At 44.1% G+C, this 21,369-nt stretch overlaps 1 protein-coding gene across 4 annotated transcripts in view; it reads left to right on the forward strand.

The window, feature by feature from the left end:
• The window catches only part of ACSL5 (acyl-CoA synthetase long chain family member 5), a 43,361-nt gene that overhangs the window by 8,034 nt on the left and 13,958 nt on the right, over nt 1–21,369 (forward strand). For all 4 annotated transcript variants that reach the window (XM_036027290.1, XM_036027292.1, XM_028514024.2 and 1 more), the window contains exons 2-7: nt 9,512–9,696; nt 13,015–13,123; nt 17,833–17,897; nt 18,016–18,117; nt 19,462–19,561; nt 20,499–20,677. In XM_036027290.1, coding sequence (XP_035883183.1) covers nt 9,541–9,696; nt 13,015–13,123; nt 17,833–17,897; nt 18,016–18,117; nt 19,462–19,561; nt 20,499–20,677 — 711 coding nt within the window. In that variant the 5' untranslated portion in view covers nt 9,512–9,540. The remainder of the gene's footprint in view (nt 1–9,511; nt 9,697–13,014; nt 13,124–17,832; nt 17,898–18,015; nt 18,118–19,461; nt 19,562–20,498; nt 20,678–21,369) is intronic.

The following is a 21,369-nucleotide window of genomic DNA, read 5'->3' on the forward strand; positions in this document are numbered from 1 at the left end:
TACAAATTGGAACTGTTGAGTGCAACCTAGAAATTGGGCTGGGAAGATCAACACGGAGGAGCTTCACATTGCTTTCCTGAGTTATGTCAACTCTCACAGAATCTCTCCATGGTGTGCACATGACTATAAGGCTCCCCTCGGGGGTTTTAATAGGGATCTCCTTTGGTGACGTTGTTTTCTTGTCCTGCCCTGCATGACCCTGTGGAGATGAGAAGGGCCCTTTCTTCTCTGCCTGGGACTGTCCCCTGGTGTATGAGCTGCAGAGCACACTGAGTGCCAGGCCCCCAGAGGAGGAGAGCCACCTGCACTCATGGCCTGGTGACATGGCAACATGGCCCTGTTTGGTGGGAAAGGCTCCTGTAAGTTGGCCTGAGCACCGTGGTGCTGGTGAGCGGCTGGGAAGTTATCAGCAGACCCTTTGGGTTCTTAGGTCAGGAGCCTCTTATGCCACAGCCTCTTTCCCTCAGCCACGTGAGACACATGTTTGCTCTTGGGACTGAAATTTGACCTTTGCTCTGGTTTCTTATCTGCTAAAGAAATGAATGAAAAATGCTCCCACCCCAGGGCTGCTGTGGGCCTGGCTTACCCGACAGCTGAGGAGCTCCCTACAGGACGCCAGCACTGGGGAAAGGCCATAGTCAAGTGCAGCTTGGGTGGTGGGTCAGCTGCACTTTTAGAAAACAATGCTGAGGCTGTATTCTCTAGGTGCTTGCGTGGAATGCCACCCTCCACTCCCCCTCCTCCTGGGGTGGTGGAACTTTCTGCGTTAGCTGCCAGAGTCCAAGGTGGGATGACCAGGAGTTGTTCAGTTTATGGTTTCTTTTTCAGATCCTGCCTATCTCAGATTCAGTGATAAGTGAGACGGACTTGGAAGTGCCACTTTCTGAATGAGAACTGCTCTAACCTCCCTAATTAAAAAAACAAAAACCAAAAAAACCCCTGCTGGACCCCCAAGCCTCCCTCTCTATTTCTTCTTCTATAGTGCTGTATAATCTGGTTATTCTTCAGGCTTGTCATCAAACTCTCCCAATAAAATGCAACCCCTAAGGGCAGGATTTTCTCGGCTGTATTCCCAGCACCCAGAATGAGGTCTGATGTAAAGGCAAGCACTTAGATGGCTTTGGCTGAGTGACTGAACACTCAGAACTTTCTGGAAAATCCATTCATGGTTTTTGTTCTTCCATTGGTCTTTTCCTAGAAGGATTATACTTTCAGCAACACAAAAGCATACACATTGCGCATTTTTTGTTTGTTTCCTTTTGACCTTCCGTATCGGGGCATACCTGTTTGCTTTGTTCTTTTCCATACTGGCCAAGAGTTCCATGGTGTGGACCTGCTATGACTCACTTGGCAGCTGTCCTCAAGGAAGGCTCTCCTGGTCTCCGGCACTATAAACGCTCCTGAGGATTTAGTGATGATGAACAGAATAGCTGGTACCTCAGACTAGGCATCACGCATGGTTCTAAGCACTCTGCAGGGACGTTAACCCCTTTAATCATGGTGACGACCTTCTGAGACAGACTGTATTGCCATTTTGCAGATTAGAAACCACACGGCGGTTAGCTAACCCGGGTCACAAAGATGACAACGAAGTGGAGTTTGAGCCCAAATAGTCTGACTCAGAGCCCACATCCTTCACCAGGGCCTTGCACGGCCTTGTGTGACACACTCAGCTAAACTGGTGTCTTTCTCTTCCACAGCGGAAGTTACTAGTAGAGTCGTTAGGTCAAAAGGCACACGACCTACCTTATGGGAGAGGGCAATGGGCGCATCTCCAAGGAGGCTAGACCAAATTTACAATGCATTTTCTACTATTGTACCATGGCTAATCTAATGGGGGGGGACACAGGCATTTCATTGAAATTTGCATTTTTAAAACTATAAGAGAAGTTGAATATTCCTGATTTTAAGTAACCTGTTCTGCTGTGAACTTCCTGCTCAGGGCTCTGCCCTCAGTTAGCCTGGGCTGTGTTCTGCTTCTCATGGACTTCTGAGCATAGCTTATTGAGAAAATGAGCCTTTTGCCTGTCTGGAGTATTTAATATTTTTCCCAATTTATTTTTGACTTTGTCTCTGATGTCTTTTCTGAAAAGCAAATATTTTTCAAAGTTTTACCTAATCAAACTTGCCGACATTTTTATTTATAGCTTCTAGAATTTGGGTCAGTCTTGAGTTTTCCCCATACTACAACTATAAAATAGTTTCTCTCAGTTTTTTAATTCCCAATACTCTTTGACTTTCATTATTTTACATGAAGTCTTTGATCGATCTTGAACTTCCTTTTGCTGTGGGAGTAAGATAGTGATCAGCGTTGTGTATTCTCTCTGAGTGGCCGCGCAATTGTCTCCATACAGTTATGAAAGAGAAAAGAAATCTATCTTGATTTGAAATGCAATTGAGTACTTAATAGTAGATCCACTGGGAGGATTTCAAGATTATTTTGCGACATATATTTGTCTATTCATGGCTGACAGAAAGCTTCCCAAGCTCTGTAGTAAGCAATTTGTTATGCTTACTTCGCTGCCACCCACTCAATTCCTGTTATTTTTCAAAATGTTTCTGACTCTCCTTTGTAAGTTTCATTTTTCTGGGTGAACTTTAGGATTAACTTTTTAGTTCCTAAGAAAATCCTGTTGGTCTCTATTAGGGCTGCACTGAATGTATAGATACATTTAGGGAGATCGGGCCCCTTCACTATTTTGGGTATGTCTTTCCATGTTTCAAGCCTTCTTTTGTCCCTCGAATATAATTTTTATTATAGGTTGTACACATTTCTTCGCACAGATACTATTTTGAATGGCATATTTTCTATTATTTTCTAGTTAGTTATTTGCATGGAATATAAGAAAGCTTTTGACTTCCCGGCTACCTCACTGAATTCATGGTTTCTAATTGCCACGTATTTCCTTACAGGGTTTTAAAGCTTCCCCACTACGGTGTTTTTGTTTTCTAATTGAGAAATATGACAACAAATTTTTATCTCAGATATAACCAAAGGTTGGCCCTTCCGACCTTTGAATCATTTTGAATAGATGAGATTTACTCTCCTTAGGAACCAATGCTTTTCCATAGCAGGCTTTTTTATCTGACTGTTTTCTCAAATTATGCTGTCTTTTATTTTTTAGTAATAAAACATTGCATTCAAACAGAAGAGTGAACTGGTGTAAGAAAGGCCCTTAGGTCCAGGGCTCTGAGGAAACTGGGCAAAGGCTCTTGCAATCGAATGCATAACTTATTTGCATTCATTGCATATTAAGGGAAAGGCTATCAGATCTCCAAGTATGTTCACAAAGCTCCTGGTCTGTAATGTTCTATTAACTATTTGCCATTATTTTGGAATTTGTCTACAAATATTGACTATGTGGTGAAGGACCTAGATGGTTGTCTCCTAAATTGGGGGTGGCAGGAATTTAGGGAAAATGACCACGGAGGCTGAGTAAGCAACTTAATGTCCCTCCAGTGAACCAAAACTTTCATATACAACCTCATAAGTAACTCACAGGCCCCCTTCGGCGTCATTATGATTGGCAACAACCTGTGACACAGTCTCTAGGAGAGAGTAAGTAGCTCAGGATGGAAGAATGTGTTAACTAACTGGGTGTGAGAACTTAGGGACCCTGGCCTCCGGGTGAATGAGCTTTCTGTCATCACAGAGTAAGCCCATACATGCAAGAGGCCAGAGAAACCAGTCAAATCCAAACGAGGGTGCCATTTTCTAGGAGGCATTAAAGAAATGTCTTTTAAGTGTCCCAGGTTCGATTCCCAGCCAGGGTACATTCCTGGGTTGCAGGCCATAACCCCCAGCAACCGCACATTGATGTTTCTCTCTCTCTCTCTCTCTCTCTCTCTCTCTCTCTCTCTCCCTCCCTCCCTTCCCTCTCTAAAAAAAATAAATAAATAAAATCTTTAAAGAAAAAAAAAGAAATGTCTTACAGATTAGAAACCACAGAGCAGTTTCTAATGACATTTTACATCTTAGTATTGCATAGAAAAGAATTAGTTCTTCAGCCCGCAAAGAGAAGATGATTTGCTCTGTTGTGCTTTGGATTTCAGAAAACCAGGGTAACAGAATTATTTATTTCTAGACTAGACGTTCTGCCCACTCACCACTGTAGATGACTTATTTTGATATGGTTTATTCTGTAGATTCTACCGAGCCTGGGGGAGTTCACTGATCCTGAGTGGTTCTTGATATGTGTTAGAAATACCTTCTTTTCACCACACACCATCCCTAGCCCTTGGTGCAATATGGATGCGGGAGTACCCAATTCAAGATCGGCCAGAATGCCCTTTGATGGTCTCGGTTTGGGGGACTTGGGGGTGGAGTAGTTTTACTAAGGGAAACATGGGTGAACTAAGAGGATTAGAACAGACAGTTCTGAACCAGAAAACTAGTCGTTTATTCAGCAGCCACTCCTTGAAAGTTTACTGTGTGCGAGGCACAGGGCAGAAATGGGAAGCACCGTAGTGAACAAAGCAGTAATCCCTGTTCCAATTGGAACATCAGTGCAGTGGGGACAATGGGTGGTAAGAGGCCAGGATGATTTCAGAGGGTGAACAGTGTCATGGAAGAGGGGAAGCAAAGTCAATGGTAGTGACTGGGGTAAAGAGGGCAATACTAAATAGGGTGACCAGAACAAGCCTTTGAGGAAGTAGCATTTGAATTGAGACCGCATTTGAGTTGAGACCACACCTATAAGCCATTGCAACTATTGCAGATCTGGGGATCAGTGCTCCAGGCAAAGAGAAGAAAAATACAGAGGATCTAGGGTAGACATGGGCTTACCTTTGACCAAAACTTGAGTATTAGGGTAGAAAGTGCCACTTAGGGTTTTTACCCAAAGAAAATTAGACTTAGTGAAGAAATACTATTCCAAACCCACAAAGCAGCAAAACCCGAAGATGGATATGGGGTGGTCATACCCTAGAAACCAAGGCTGGTCCTGGGAGCTCACTGGGAGGTATGAAGTCAGAAGGTGTCTTACTGCTCCCTTCAGAGTGAAATGGGTTAGGTGCTGGAAGATGAGCGAACATGGCCATGGCCATCTGTACCGCAGAACAAGGGAGAGCCCTGGAGTGGATCGAGAGCAATGGCTGAGGACCGATGGGCACCCTAGGGGGAGACAGAAGCATGTCATTATGACATCAGGAAGCGGAGGAAGCTTTCCACTGCTTGGGGCCATCCTGATGTCCACTGTGGCTCTCTCGGCCATGTTTAGGTGACCTAAAGAGGCGCTGCCAGATGCGACGTCATGCAACTCTCTTTCCTCTTTTTTTTTTTTTTTTTTAACCACTGCACTTCTCCCTCCCCTACACTCTCCCAGAGTAGTGACACAAAGGGAAGAGGAAGTGCCGTCACACCTACAGTTTGCAGGAGTTTCCATGAAGTGACTAAAACAAAATCGTAACTTGAGTGACACGCGATACATGACGGAGTGATGGTGGCTTTCCCCCCTCATTTATTTGAGCGCATATGTCAGTGTTAATAGTTTCAAGGGTTAGATTGCTTCCCAGAGCTTCCCAGTCCAGTAATGGTGAGAGCTGAGCGGAAGGTCTCACCTCCTCTCAGACCCTCAGTTTCTCCCATTTACAGTGGGAGTGACAGGATATGGACACAAATCCTCTCCAGCAGCAGGTAACATTATAAAGCATTGAGTGTGTACGTGCAAAAAATGTGTGCCTCTGTGCATTAAAAACAAATCTATCAATATAGTGAAAAGACAGCAGAGTGGGGGAAAATATTGTGAATCATTTTTTTTTTCTAAGTGTCTAGTATCCAGGATATATAAAGATCTCTCACAACTCAACAACAAAAAGGCAAGCAACCCAATTTAAAAATGGGCAAAGGACTGGACTAGCTATTTCTTTACAGAAGAAATGCAGACAACCAACAAGTACATTAAAATGATTGGATTTCTTCAGCCGTCAGAAGGGATGAAGAACTGATGCATAACACCAATAAATCTTGACAATGTTATGCCGAGTGAAAGAAGTCACACAGAAAATGCCACACATTATATGATTCCATTTCTATGAAATACTCATAATTAGTAAATCAATAGAGGCAGAAAGTAAGCTTGAGGTTCCCAGAGTCTGGGGGGACAGAGAATAGGAAGTGATTGCCTAGTAGGTACAGGATTTCCTTTTTGGGGTGATGAAAATGTTTCGGAACTAACTAGAGGCAATGCTTGCACAACATTGTGAATGAACTAAATATTGCTAAATTGTTCATTGAAAAATGAGTAATCCTATGTCACTCAAATTTTACCTTAATTTTTAAACACGTGGGGAGGCAGGGAGGGACCATCGGAAACTTTGCCCATACCCTGTTTGAATTGGTCGGTAATAGGAAAGTAAGGTAAGCTACGGCAGTTGACAGATGGGTATATCCTCGCATGTCGTCTTCAATCCAGTGCAGGCAAGGTCCTTTCGCTCTCATGAAACTGGCCTTGGCATTGATACATATCTCGCTTGTTTGTAAAGGAGGGACCGGTCTCATTCCATTTGTGGACAGTACGACTAGAGTATGTTTAAAAGAAGTGCTCATTGACAGACCATGGTCAAGGTTAAACCAGATGTGTTTTTTTTTTTTTTTGTTAATCCCAAACCAGACACCGACTATTTGAGCCAATAGTTCAAATTGAGGTTCATAAAAATCCAGCGCTCCAGGTTTTCTAGGGAGAAAAAAAATCTGACCAGTTGGTGACCCCAGCTCACATCACCGCATGGTAACAATCAGTCAAGGCTGCGAGCAGGTGCTCCCTCCCTCCCTCCCTCCCTCCCTCTCTCCCTCTCTCTCTCTCTCCCCCACCCTCCCTCCCTTGGTATTACTTGCCAGCCTGTTTTCCCTCCCCTTCCCCCCACCCCATACTGCCACAAGTGAACATACATTTCACCTTTAGACCCACTTTTGAAGCTGTTGTTTGCAAAGTCTCCCGTTAAATCTGCCATCTGTACAAAGAGGGCAAAGTCCGCATGCAACAATTTGCTCCTGTAGCTGAGAAGGGAGATTCAGTAAGAATCTCTTAATTTGATGATGGTGTTGGAGCAGGGAGAAGAATCTTACAGCATAAGATACTACCAGGCAGGTGGCAGTGTCCCAGGCTGAGGGGAGGGGCTGGCGGCAGGCGGGAGGGGTGGGCACCAAGCAGGCCTTTCGTCCCTTTGGCCCTCCTGTGCGCTCTGTCAATTTCACAGCCTCCCCCGCCCCACGGAGGTTGGGGAGACTGGCCTCAGACGCTTGTTCTGGGTGGCTGACTCCTGAACAGGTTCTGCCTCCCGGAGCGTTACTTCACCTTACAAGTCCAGGTAAGGCTGGCTTCAAAAAATCCCTGCTCTCAGAATCCTGGCAGGCAGTCACAATAGCACCCATTGTTACATAAGCTGGCTAGCTCCCGTGGGGCCCTGCGTCACCTTCTTCTTCTTCCCCTAAACACAATGTGGAAAAAAACCAAGGAGGGGGAGACAGTCATCCCAGCATCTGGGAATTCCGTTTTCCTCCATAAACTGGAGAGGGACTGCTCCAAATTCTGGGGATAACCCATCTGAGGGCAGAGAAATGATGAGTGACTCAGGGTTTCTTGAGGCTGCTCTTGCTCCCACACAAAATTCCGAAGTTTTATAGCCCTGGTTATCATGGGGTGAAGTGTGTTCCCCGATGGAAAAAGTTCTAGATGCCAGCTAATGGCGGCTGCCCCACAGTTCTAAGGGTGACCATGATCTTGATTCAATAAAACTTTTTATTGGGCTTGCTTTGCCCTTTTGGTTTTGAATGCCAATGTTTGGCCTCTTCTCTGAGATATTTTTCCATCGGGCATTGCAGTAAACTTTTTTTTAAAGATTTTATTTACTTTTAGAGAGGGAAGGGAGGGAGAAAGAGAGAGAGAGAAAGAGAGAAACATCAATGTGCGGTTGCTAGGGGCTGTGGCCTGCAACCCAGGCATGTGCCCTGACTGGGAATCGAACCTGTGATGCTTTGGTTTGCAGCCTGAGCTCAATCACTGAGCTACGCCAGCCAGGGCTGCATTGCAGTAAACTTTGAAGGATACAAATTATGAACTTCCTTTGCTGTCAGCTGTGAGGTGCCAGACAAATTCAGTGTCCTTGACCTTGGTGGCTAGTCCCTATAAGAAAATACTGAATTGTGGGTTTTATAGATTGTAATGGGGAAGCAGCGATGGAAATGGTAAGTGAACTTGCACAAGTCACTTTACCCCTGGGAGCTTCTGTTCTTACCTGTAAAATGCTACTTCATGACAGTTGTTGGATTAAATTAGGTCATTCACACAAACAACTCATACTGGATTTGGTCCATAGTCTGTGGTCTAATTTTTCCAAAGGTCCAAACCCAAAACATCAGAGTTTGGAGTAAGGAAGATTTATTGATGAGATTGTACCAACTGAGAAGATGGGAGACCTAGTGGTTCTCCAAATCCATCTTAAGAAAGTACAGAGTTCAGGCTTCTTTTATGTCAAGGGAAGGAAAAATGGGAAGGGCTGGTTTTGTAAATCTCAGGGTACAAGCAGAATTCCTCTAACAATTACCATGTCTATATGCAAGACAAAGCAAAGGCTATCAGTCTGGAGGTATTATGGGAACAAGGAAGGCTTGAACAAGTCCAAGAGACAGGGCATTTCATTCTGTTACAAACCCGGGATTTGGCATATATAGTCAGCGCTCAAGAAAAGCTGTGTTACAAGAAGCATTTGTTGATTTTGTTTCTTGAGGTCACTTCCTGGCTGAAATCTTCCCTACGTATCTGTCACCATGTTCAGGCTCATTCTCCAGCACTCTTTCTGCATACCTGATTCAAGTTGCCTCCAGTAAAAATGGTTCCTCCAGATTCCCTGGAGGAGAGGACGTTGGATGTAGCAAGTTGTGATACTATTGATCTCTGAGCCCTTCCTGATGTTTTAAAAAAGAGAAAGCAATGAGTGAGTCATATCCAGCCAACAGGAAAGGTCCTTCATGCAGAACACTTGATTTCTAAAATCTGTGGTGTCACCTCTATGGAGGTTTTCTTTTCTGTTTCATTTGTGCTGTAGAAATCCAGCTAAAAGAGTCCCTCTAGACCCTCCATCTGCCTGGGCAGGGGGAAGCTCTCCGGAGCACCCTCCTCTGACTACCAGCTTATGTTGGACCCCAAAGGGCTTCTTCTGGGCTTTGTGGACCAGAAAAAAAAGGACAGTCATTTCTCAAAATTGTCTGGGAAATGATTAACTTGTTTCCTTTGATCCTTCCCACCTTGTGGAAGCACATCAAGTAGCAATAGTGGGTAGAACACATTCTATTGTTTTCAACATTGCTAAGGTAAACAGTGGGAGAAGTTCTGCTACTAGAAAGGTTGACGCTGGCTATTTGGAGGTTTAGAAGGTGTGTGTGTGTGTGTGTGTGTGTGTGTGTGTGTGTTTGCGTGTGTCCCCTTCTGTAAACCTAGAACGATTGAGTAAAAAGATACAGCCATTTCCACTAACTTTTTGTTTCCTTCTCTCTCTCTCTCTTTTTTTTCAGGCCTGAATTTCCTGCTGCTATTCACAAAGATGCTTTTCATCTTTAACTTCTTGTTTTCCCCGCTTCCAACCCCGGCACTGATCTGCCTCCTGACCTTCGGAGCTGCCATCTTCCTGTGGCTGATCAACAGACCTTACCCCGTCTTGCCTACTGTTGATCTGGACAACCAGTCGGTGGGAATTGAGGTAACTTACCCATCACCTTTATAAGCTGGTCAACACTGATCAAACACAAACTGTACGTAGTTCAAGACCTTGGGATAACTCATGAAGGGGATGGGGTGTAGCATGGAAAGTGAGCCTTTCAGGTTCATAATCAATAGAAAGTCTACACATTTAAACTTCTAGTAATGGCACATTTTCCTTTATAATAAAAATGAAACCACAAATAGGTCTCACGATGCCAGCAATCTAGATCAGGGAAGTCAAACTACAACCTGCAGGAAAAATCCACCTTTTTTGTTGATGGGACCAGCAAGCTACGAATGGCTTTTACATTTTTAAAGGAGTGTGTAAAAACATAAAATAAAAATTAAAAACAGGGGTAGATCATCTATGTTTCACAAAGCCTATTTACCATCTATCCCTTTAGGGAAAAAGCTTGCCAAACTAAGATCTAGGTCAGTGATTTTTAATCGGTGTGCCACAAGATTTTTTTTTTTACATGTAATACCTGACTGTTGATTGAGTTGGGGCACTGACTTATTTTCCTTTAAATTGTCAAATCAGAAAATGACAACAGCCAACACAACAGTAGCTATCTGGTGTGAATGAATCAAAATTATACCTTTTTTGTCAGATTGGCAAAAAAATATAACATATTTTTTGGTGTGCTACAGAACCACAGTAGTTTATGAATGCTGCAAGATGAAAAAGGTTGTAAATCACTGGTCTAGATGGTAGACACAGAACTTTCGGGGCAGAAGAATATTTTTATGGAGATACCCAATGCCTGAAAATGATAAATAACTTACTGAGTTAAATTCCAGCTTGGACTTACTATTCATTCTTAAAACGGACAGAAGTTGACCTTTTCCGATCAATTCCCCAACTTTCAGCAAATCACACAGCTTCTGATATCTCTGAGTGAAGGGGAAGTTTCAAGAATGTTCTCTCAGTCATTTTTCATCTTCGACCCTTTTCAGAGGGGAAAAAAAAAAGCATTCCTGTTCCTTTGTAAATCTAAGCCCCTTCTGATCTTTTATGGAACTTCTCTCATCTACTTGGGACTCTTATTCCGAGTTAACTGCGCTGTTCACTGCCTGTTCTTTTATTCTGGCGTGTTCCTATCCCCTTCACTGCATTGTCCTCTCCTGCTGATCCTGCTGCTTCAGGCCACCGTCTGGTTTCACTCCTTCCTTTTTCCACCAGAGTTCTGTAAGAGCAGGCTGTTTGTTGATATCCTCACTTGAATTTCAATCCCCCGAGGTCAGACCTTCACTGCTACCATCTCCCCAAACTTCTCTGGGTCACTTATAATCTAGCTTCCAAATTTAATGATTTATCCTTCCACCTTCCTCTCAATTGACTGGAGACTTCTTTCTTAAAACTTCTCCTTTTGCCTCTTATGATTTCTTCCTAATTCCAAGACAGCCCCCTCTTTGTCACTTAGGTTGTTTCCCCTCTTCATCCTGAAGTTGCAGCCTCATCATCTCTTGATTTCTCTAAGGCAGGAGTAGGCAAACATGTTTGTAAAGGCCAGACTGTTGAGACTGTGCAGGCCAGGTGGGCTCTGGTGCCAGCCGCCCACCTCTGCTCTTGTGGTGGGAAAGCACCAGACGATGTACAAATGAACAAGCATGGCTGTGCTCTGATAAAATCTTATTTGTAAAAGCAGGTTCGGGCCAGATGTGAGCCAATCCCTGCTTTACTTCTTCACATCTGAGAAAACCCCTCCTCTCCTATGACTTGAAATGAACCTAAAAGGCTATGACAACCAAATACGACCTTCTAGTTCTGACCTCTCCCCTGAGTTCCAGTCCTCAGTGAGGCTCAAGTATCTCAAGGTCAACAAGTCTCTCTCTTTTTAAAAAGATTTGTATTTATTTATTTTTAAAGAGAGGGGAAGGGAGGGAGGAAGAGAGGGAGAGAAACATTAATGTGTGATTGCCTCTCGTGTGCTCCCCCTCTAGGGACCTGACCCACAACCCAGGCATGTACCCCGACTGGGAATTGAACCAGTGACCCTTTGGTTCACAGCCACACTCAATCCACTGAGCTACACCAGCCAGGGCAACAACAAGTCTCTTTATTGCTTGTCTTCTCCCTGCATACACACACACATGCATGCACATGCACATACAAATGAGCACCACACCCTTTCCCGTTTCCCTTCCTGCTCTATCTCAATAAAATTCACCTGTTAGCCAGTTGCCTAAAGCTGACTCTGAATCACTTCATTCTTCCATCTTCCTCAGCCCACCTATGAAAATAGACCCTATCTTCCTTTACTAAACAAGGAACTTTATTTTTGACATCTTAAGTTAATGCGACATCTCATGGGAATCTTCCCCGGTGCTCCAGACAAGTCAGACCTCTTGTTAGAGTCTCATGTAACACATGAGACTCATAGAGTACAGACTCTGTACTCTAATGGCCCCTTTTGCATGCTTATTTAATTGATGCTTATTTCTTTCTAGACCAATTTTCATGAGGGTTGGACCATTGCAGCTCCAATATCCACATGAGGCCCTGACCCTGCAGTTCCAGCAGACATTTCTAGACGTGTTCATAGCTACTCCCTCTTCCACAAACACCCTGTTCTCTAGCTGTCCACCAGGCTGCAATGTGTTTTCTGGCCTCTGTGCCTTTATTCAGGCTGTCCCTTCACTTTGAACTACCCTTTCTCTCACCTGTACCAACCCACACCTCTTTAGTTAGTGCTTACTTATCTTCAAAGCTTCTACTGAAATATCGTTTTTTTTCTTTATAGCCTATGTACTTAATGCAGAATTGGTTGCTTCACTAGCCTCCCAAAACATGTATTTTATTTCCGCATGTACACCACTGTATTATATCTACATGTTTTCCCCTTATGACCCCACCCTCATTCCAGAACTTTCACTTACAAGGGGCTCATGGCTAGCAATTTTGTCTTAACTTACTTTACACCTATAGTATTTCAATAGTGCCTAGAATATAGCACACATTTCATAGATGTTTGAACTTGATATGAATTTTAAAGGATAAAAACACAGTAACATTCTCTCATGTGTGTGTGTGTGTGTTGTGTGTGTGTGTGTGTGTGTGCGTGTGCGTGTGCGTGCACATGCTCCCTGAGAGCTGGGGGGAGACTGCCGAAAACCTAACTGTGACCATCTCTGGGTTCCTATGTGTAAAGAAACTTCCATTTTGAGATTTAAAAAAAATGGATTGAACAGGATGGGGGGGTCATTCCTGTGACATCAGTGGTCAGCATTTACGTTCTCTTCAGTGCCATTCGAAAGGGTCTGGAAAGGGTGGGGCGAGACTCGGTCTCGGCCTAAATGTGGCCTTGTGTCTTAGGGAGGAGCACGGAGGAACGCTTACCAGAAGAACAATGACCTGCTAAGCTACTACTTCTCAGATGCCAAGACATTGTATGAAGTTTTCAAAAGAGGACTTGCTGTGTCTGGTAAGCCCGGCAGTCTCGCCTTGCCTGTAAAGAGACCCGTGTGGGGTGTTGTTCTATACCTCTGCTTTCTTGCCTCACCTCTGAACACCCACTGGCATCCGGGTAGAGTTCCAGCACACAGAACAGAGGTGACATGAGTGGCATCGGGGTGGGTGCAGGAATCAGAAAATCGCAGTAGCAGGAGACAATGTAAGACAGCCTTGGCACCCCGATGTTCATAGCAGCACAATTTACAATAGCTAAGTGCTGGAAGCAACCTAGATGCCCATCAGTAAATGAATGGATCAAAAAACTATGGTACATTTACACAGTGGAATTCTATGCAGCAGAAAGAAAGAAGGAGCTCCTACCCTTTGCAACAGCATGGATGGAGCTGGAAAGCATTATGCTAAGCAAAGCAAGCCAGTCAGTGAAAGACAAATACCATATGATCTCACCTTTAACAGGAACCTAAACAACAAAACAAAAAAACAAGCAAAATATAACCAAAGACACTGAAATAGGGGATAGTCTGACAGTGACCAGAGGGGAAAGAGGGAATTTCAGGGGGGAATGGGTAGGGTTTACAGGAACAAATTTGGAGGACACATGGACAAAAACTAGGGGTGGGGGGTAATGAGGGGGAAGAGGGGAGGGTTGGGTGGGTGGGCTGGAATGGGAGTAGGTGGGAGAAAACTGTACTTGAACAATGATTAAAATTTAAAAAAAAAAGAAAAAAAAGAAAAGACAGCCTTGGGCTGGAAACCCAGTCCTTCCATTTCCAGCGGTGTGACCCCTGTACACACGACTTTGCCTCCCTGAATCTGTCCCTCACTTAACACGGAGCAGCTATCTCTTTCCTGCTTTCTTTCCTTTTTCCTGCCCCTTAGTCCGGAAGTTTCCATATTTACCTCTGAGTTCCTAGCAACCGTCTTTCTGAATGCTTCCTTTTGGCGGGACCTGAAGTCCTCTCAGAAATTTGGCTACAGCCTCTATGTCAAATTCCTTTCCCTTCTACTTTTCTACTTATAACTTGGTCTCACTTTAGCTTCTCAGCCAGTTAGGCTTGTTCCTTAGCCTCCTATCACAACCTGCGTGGCTTCTGCGGCTGGGACTACTGTTTGCTGTTAACTCGAGATCTTGCCCGTCACGTTGTTGTTAAAGAGTCAACAATGATGGATAGGGAAGTATTTTGATCAACCCACTAGTTCATTTGTTTAGGAACATGCTTTTATGAATGCAATTCCCCAGATGCAGAATCTGAACCAGAATTAGCATTTAGGCCTCCTGACTTCTTACCTTGCCCTTGACCCCAGAACCATACCACCAGCCCAGGCTGCTACCCTTAGTATCACAGAAGACAATTATCTTTTGGACTTTCTTTGAACTGGCACCATGCAGGCTTTGGTAGGTTCACTTGGAACATATCAGGCTTCAGTACGTATATCTTTTATCATTGAACACAATACTAGGTATGCTAGTTTCCTTCCAAAAGCTATTGGCTTATAGCTCTTCCTATATCTTTTTTCTTTGGGGTGACATTATGTCCAGGCATAGGTTTGTGTATGTGACTCCTTATCCCTGCCTTCCTTCTGCCTTTAACTATGACTACGATAATACTTAATAGCCAACTCCTGCCAGGTGGTAGCTATGCAATAGGTATTGCTCATATACCATCTACTAATCTCCCCTAAACCTCAGGAGTTAATTACTATTTTTTTTTTTTAATTATTTATTTATTTTTAGAGGAAGGGGAAGGGAGGGAAAAAGAGGGGGAGAGAAACATCCGTGTATGGTTGCCTCTTATGCGCCCCCTACTGGGGACCTCGCCTACAACTCAGGCTTGTGCCCTAATGACTATCATTTATTAAAGAGAGAAAATAGAGGCTCTGAGATTCAGGAACATTGTGAAGATGACAGAACCAGAAAAGGTTGCATAAGATACTTCATTTAGAGGTTTGGGGGTTTTTTTCACTGCTAAATTAAAACTAAACAAATAAAATTAAATTCACTTCTCATGTCAGCAGACATGGGAAATCTGGCCTGGCTATTTCCAAAGAGAAATGACCCATCTGATCCCCACTGGGGTTGAGTCCATCCACCTCAACATACACTTTTAACCCCTACCCAGTAGATGGTCTGTGTTGCGAGTCGCCTGTGGATAATGTTTAAAAGATAGATTCTCTGGCTCTGCATGTTAAAAGGAATCAAAATTCCACATGAGACCTAAGAATCTGAATGTTTAACAAAGCTTGGTTGGGGGGAGGGATTGTCACACCATAGTTTCAGCTCTACTTAACTTAGGGCAGCAATTTTGCCAAGCTGATCTGAACTAAGTTAATCAAAAGCATGGCTCTTGCCTGATTGGGACTTTGGCTAATCAGGCTAAAGCTGATTAGGGCACAGATTTTAATGAGACCTGAATTGGTGCCCCTTTGGGTCAATTATGGGACTGGTTCCTTGGCCCTGGGCCTCTGCTAGAATTTTCACCTATGGGGAGTTGATAAGGAGATGCAGTGCAGTTTTTCCCACATTCATCAGCTCTGCCACTTACCGGGTGAGCTTGAAGACGCTAAGCTGTCCCAGTCCTTTCTGTCTCTCCGTACCATGGGGGTAACAATAGTTGCAATGGCTAAATGAGTGAATGTGCCTCGCGTGGAGTAAGCATTCCGCAATTGGTAGCTACCACTGATAATTAACGTTAGTGCAAGCTCATTGGTGGAGCATCAAGGCACACACTCTGGGCTGGAGCAGGGGGCCTCAAGCACCTCGGAGGACAGGGCTTGCCTGGCTTCATGGAAAATTAGAGTCTGCGACTTGACTTCTTGAACTTTTATGCAGCTGTTTCAGCAGGAAGAAAAAGTACTAACATTTCCGGCAGACAGTCTCTTCATTTATTTTTTATATCTTTTTAATCAGAGCAGCTATTTCTTTCCTGCTTTCTTTCCTTTTTCCTCTGTCACTTAGTCTGAAAGTTTCCATATTTACCTCTGAATTCCTGGTAACCCTCTCTTGGAATGCTTCCTTTTGGCGGGACCTGAAGTCCTCTCAGAAATCGGCTGGAGCCTCTATGTCAAATTCCCTTCCCTTCTACCATTGTATTTATAACACGGTCTCGTGCTGACTTCTCAGCCAGTTAGGCTTGTTGCTTAGCTTCCTATCACAACCTCGTGGCTTCTGGGGCCGAGACCACTGTTTAGTAAGTGGGTACTCCTACACTTATTTTTAATTTTAGTAAGACTGAGTAGTTTAAGGCCCTGGCTGGCGTAGTTCAGTGGATTGAGCGCGGGCTGGGAACCAAAGTGTCCCAGGTTCGATTCCCAGCCAGGGTACATTCCTGGGTTGCAGGCCATAACCCCCAGCAACCGCACATTGATGTTTCTCTCTCTCTCTCTCTCTCTCTCTCTATTTCCCTTCCTTCCCTCCCTAAAAATAAATAAATAAAATCTTAAAAAAAAATTTAAAAAATGAAAATTCAATTGAACAAATTATTTTAAAAAAAGGCTGAGTAGTTTAGATGTTCAGAAGTTTAATTCCTTTACTGTCAAACATAAGGCACAATTATAAAGATACTGAAAGGAAATGCACGTGGTATGTGGAGCTGCATGTATGTGCATGCGTGTGCCCTTCTCGTTCCAGTGAGCCTTGGGTATTGCAGGAGACACTCCTAAACACAGGCAGAGTACCTGAATGGATGAGAGTAAATGAAATTCCACCAACAAGAGAAAGGTCCCATTTTACTAGCTGTTATAGAAACTTCGACTAAAGTAATAATTGTTGAAACCTAGACTATAGAGCATGTTTAAAAAGATGCTATTTAGTGTCTATGACTTGATATGTTCCTGGTGGGAGAAAAGCAAATGGTTACAATAGGGTCATATTAAGCCCCATTGTAGTGCTTAATTGTAGTGCCTACAAGGTGGTGCTGGGTGTCAAACCCGAGCCATGCCAACCACCCCCCACCTCCCAGCTCAGTTCTTTCCTCTGAGGGACACCATTCCACGAAAATGTTCTAAATTTGAAAATATTTGCCATAGCATTATTTAAGATGTCAAACTTGGAAATAACCTAAACATCCACAATGAGAGTTAAGTCAACTACAGGAAAACCCTTCCTTGGTAGGCCATCATAAGGCCACAAAAATCTCTGCAGAGAATAAATAAATAAACATGGGGATGTTTATATCACACAAGGAAAGGAAGCAGCACAAATTGAATATATATGTCATAGCCCTACAGAACTATGCAAAGGAACAATGAAAAGCATATCAGCGTAAACAGTGGTATTTATGTGACAAGATTATTGACAACTCACATTTTGATTTTTTTTCTATATTTTTGTGAGCATACTGTTTTATTACAGGGATGCTCAGTCCAAGATTATCCAATGCAGGCCATCTGCTTGCGGGCTTCCACTTGGTCGCAGTACTGGGGCTAGTCCCCTATGCATGGCTTTCCCTGAATGCCTGTTACCATGGAGGTCACATACGCCAGCACCGAGCCTCCCCTGTTCTGTAGAATTTCCTCAGGGTTCCCAGCATAGTTTGTAAGACTTTCTCTGTCTTTGAGAACTGAGTACTTCCTGCCTTTGAACTTCCTTGGCACATGAGAGGAGCTCACATTCTAACTAGATTTACCTTTTGTGCCCTGTAGCTTCCTAATTCCCCTTTACCTTATCTGGCCACAGAATTTGCAAATGGAGCTGATATTCTTTTAATGTTACGTTTTTAGACAATGGGCCTTGCCTGGGATACAGAAAACCAAACCAGCCTTACAGATGGCTGTCCTACAAACAGGTGAGTCAGGCTCATGATTGGGAAAACTTCTTTTGCTGGTGTGGTATCACTTTGCTAATGTGGTCCCTTTGGGTCTTGACTGCTGTTTTTGCCTCTCTCCTTTCTCCCTTTTTCGTAGGTGTCTGATCGAGCAGAGTACCTGGGCTCCTGTCTCTTGCATAAAGAATATAAGCCATCACAAGACTCTTTCGTTGGCATCTTTGCTCAGAACAGGCCAGAGGTAACCATATTGAAGTTAACTCAAGCCAATGAGTCCAGGCTAAGTCTAAACACTTTAAACCCACCCCTAACCCATCACTCTGACACTTGATGACTTACCAAAGCTATTTAAAGATCTCATATTCTTTAAATATTCTTTCCCTTGAGTGAGTGACAACTCAGGGCCTCCTTAATTCCTGGTTGAATGTCTAGTGTTCTACCCTAGGTGACTTAGACTTCTCTTATTGTCCAGCCCATTAAGAGTCATTCTAAGTCAGTCTATTTGTCGCCTGAGGAAAACAAAGAAACTAAAAGGGACTGGCCCAAAGGGGATGTTCTAGAAAAGGATGTACTCATGTGAGAGTTGGAACTTTCATGTTGTGCCTGAAGTAAACCAGAGTGTCCACTGCTACTGAGACTGACCAGTGAGAGCAGATTTCAGACATTGAGATGTCTGGAATGAATCTGTTACACCCAGCATCAGTGAGAAGACATATCTTCAACTCCAGTTTAGGAAATTAGGACCAAGCCCAGTGAATTAGTCTGTAGGGGTGCTATAGCAGAATGCCAGAAACTGGTGGTTTCAACAAAGGAAATATATTTTCTCATAGTTCTGGAGGCTGGAAGTACAAGATCAAGGTTTCAGCCAGTCTGAAACCTTGGGGACTTTTTTCCTTGACATTGGCTGCTTTCTCTCGGTGTCCCCACATGATCTTTTCTCTGTCATCCTGGTGTCTCTTCCTCCTCTTAGGACACAAGTCATATTAGATTAGGACCCGCCACCCTATGAACTCATTCAACCTTAATTACCTCTTTAAAGGCCCCATGTCCAACGTTCTTGTCGCCAGGGGCCAGGGCTGCAATTCCGCCTGTCACGCCTGGACTCCTTTTCTGTCACTCTTCGTGCTTCCTGATGTGTGTGCATCGATATCATGCTCGCCTACTTTTGCTCATTCCCGGAATGCCTCCGCTGGCTCCACCCTGACAGCCCTCTCTCACCGGTCTTCCACAGCCCTGCCCAGTTTCTATCACTTTCCCCATGGCAGCCAGCCCCAGATAGGCTTTACTCCACCCCTGAAAGCGACTGCTGCATCCTTAAAGCTCCCTAATGCTGCTCTCCATACCTCTTACAGATGAAACGTATCACACTCCACCTTTGTACTCCGGTCTACCTTTGTATTATAGTTGTCTGTGCCTATCTTATCTCCTTTATTTAACTGTACTTTGTAGCATTAGCTGTGCCCCTAATGACCCACAGTGATTTTTTTAATGCAAAGTAACCACAAAAGATTTTGTTGGCTAAATGACTAATGCTTTTCCTCTTCAAAGTGTGCCCTAGTCCTTATGTGAACTTCTCTCCATACAGTGGATCATCTCCGAGTTAGCTTGTTACACATACTCCATGGTGGCCGTCCCCCTGTATGACACCTTGGGAGCAGAAGCCGTCATATACATTATCAATAAGGGTAAAAATTTGCTATTACATTACAACTCAGTTCTTTCTTCACGCTGAGTAATTCCTCAACGTCTGCTTTTGTTAGCGGAAAAATGCTCAGGTCTTTGCTGTCCTGTAATACCTACAATATACTGTACTTTATAGGGAAGTTACAAAAAGTCCACAAGGCAGGGCTATGCATAGCTAGAAGAGTCAATGAAATGCTTTAAGGTGACATAGTATGACAATGGAGTTTATAGGACGAGGCTATTTACTTTGGCCACACTGGAGAAAAGTCCAGAGTGACTAAATGGCTGTGAAACTTACTGTCTAAATTCCTACTCTTGTGAATCTAAGTCAGTACAGTTTACCAGTGCGTGCCAATGTTTATGATGAGTCTGTGAAAACATTACCATTGTCAAGTACAAGTTCAATGGGCAAGTAACGCCCTTCCACATATCCAAGATGTTACTTTCTTTCACAGAAATAGATTAAATGACTAGGTCCATTCCAACTGTCAGACACAATCAGGCATTTTCTATTTGTGTAAATAAGTCTCAAAGCAAACGCTAACATTTAGGATCACGAAATGCTTGTCTGCTAAAATTCAGTGTGCCCCCTCCTTTCCCTTCTACCCCCTCCTCACCTTCCCCAAATAAAACACAATGGCAGGACCACACCTCAGCGACCCCAGCACGAGTGGTCTGTGTCCTTAAGCAGAAAGAAGTGTGTGGCTTCTCTAGAGACGAAGCTGTGCTGACAGCCACCAGGCAGCCTTGCTTCTGCTTCAGTTAATGCCAATGGAATGTCTCAGGTTTTATGCATTACAAACCTCATTTGCAGTCATAACTAACAGCCTTTGGGGGACCCACTAGCTTTGAAATTTTCAAAAATCCCTTCCTCCTGATAAGACCATGAGCTACGTAGCAGAGCAGGGAGATGACCTCTGGCTCCATTTCTGTTTTCAGCTGATATTGCTGCTGTGATCTGTGATACCCCCCAAAAGGCATCGGTCCTGCTGGAAAATGTGGAGAAGAGCCTCACTCCAGGCCTGAAACTGATCATCCTCATGGACCCCTTTAACGAGGACCTGAAAGAAAGAGGGGAGAAGAGCGGAGTAGAGGTCTTAGCCTTGGCTGATGCTGAGGTAATGGCCTGAAACTCAGCCCGCAGCTCCAAGGCCGATCTGACACCGTGGGCTCCTGGCCAGGCATCTGCGCGAGAATGTGTGTGGGCTGCTGTCCTCCAGGGGTGGCGGGACAGGAGTAAATTAGACTCATGCCGTGCAGCTTCAAGAATAATTCCCCCAAGACAACTGGGAAACCATGCCAGGGGAGGAGTAAGGTCTGTGGCCAGTGAGCACAGACTTCTAAGTAGAGAATGGACAGGTGCAGTGGTTCGTGGCAGTTCAGGATGTGGTCCCAGAGCTAGGCACTACCGGTTAGGGGCCCTTGGGCAAGTTCATCCACCTCTCCTTTTCCCTTTCTGTGAAATGAGTATAAAATAGTCCCTACCTCACAGGGCACTTAAAGAGTTAACTGAGTTAATACACAGAGAGTACGCAGGGCAATGAGTGGTACGTAGTAAGCCTTCCCCTGTCACTACACATATTATTCAAACAGATTTAAGAATGGGGATGGGTGACTGAACCTTAAGAGTATGGTGGGAAGTTTGGACATTTGGGATCTGCCATCTTAAGCTTTGTAATCTAGATAAATGTATGCTTTTCCATAGGGCTTCTGGGCCTGATCCAGGTTGAAATTTCTGTTGTATTCCCACAGATGTATTCTCGTGAAAAGGGGGAGGGCTGTGTTTGTCATGGGTCTCTCTGTCTCACCT

Source organism: Phyllostomus discolor, chromosome 5 (assembly GCF_004126475.2).
Source record: "Phyllostomus discolor isolate MPI-MPIP mPhyDis1 chromosome 5, mPhyDis1.pri.v3, whole genome shotgun sequence".
NCBI classification, from domain to species: domain Eukaryota; kingdom Metazoa; phylum Chordata; class Mammalia; order Chiroptera; family Phyllostomidae; genus Phyllostomus; species Phyllostomus discolor.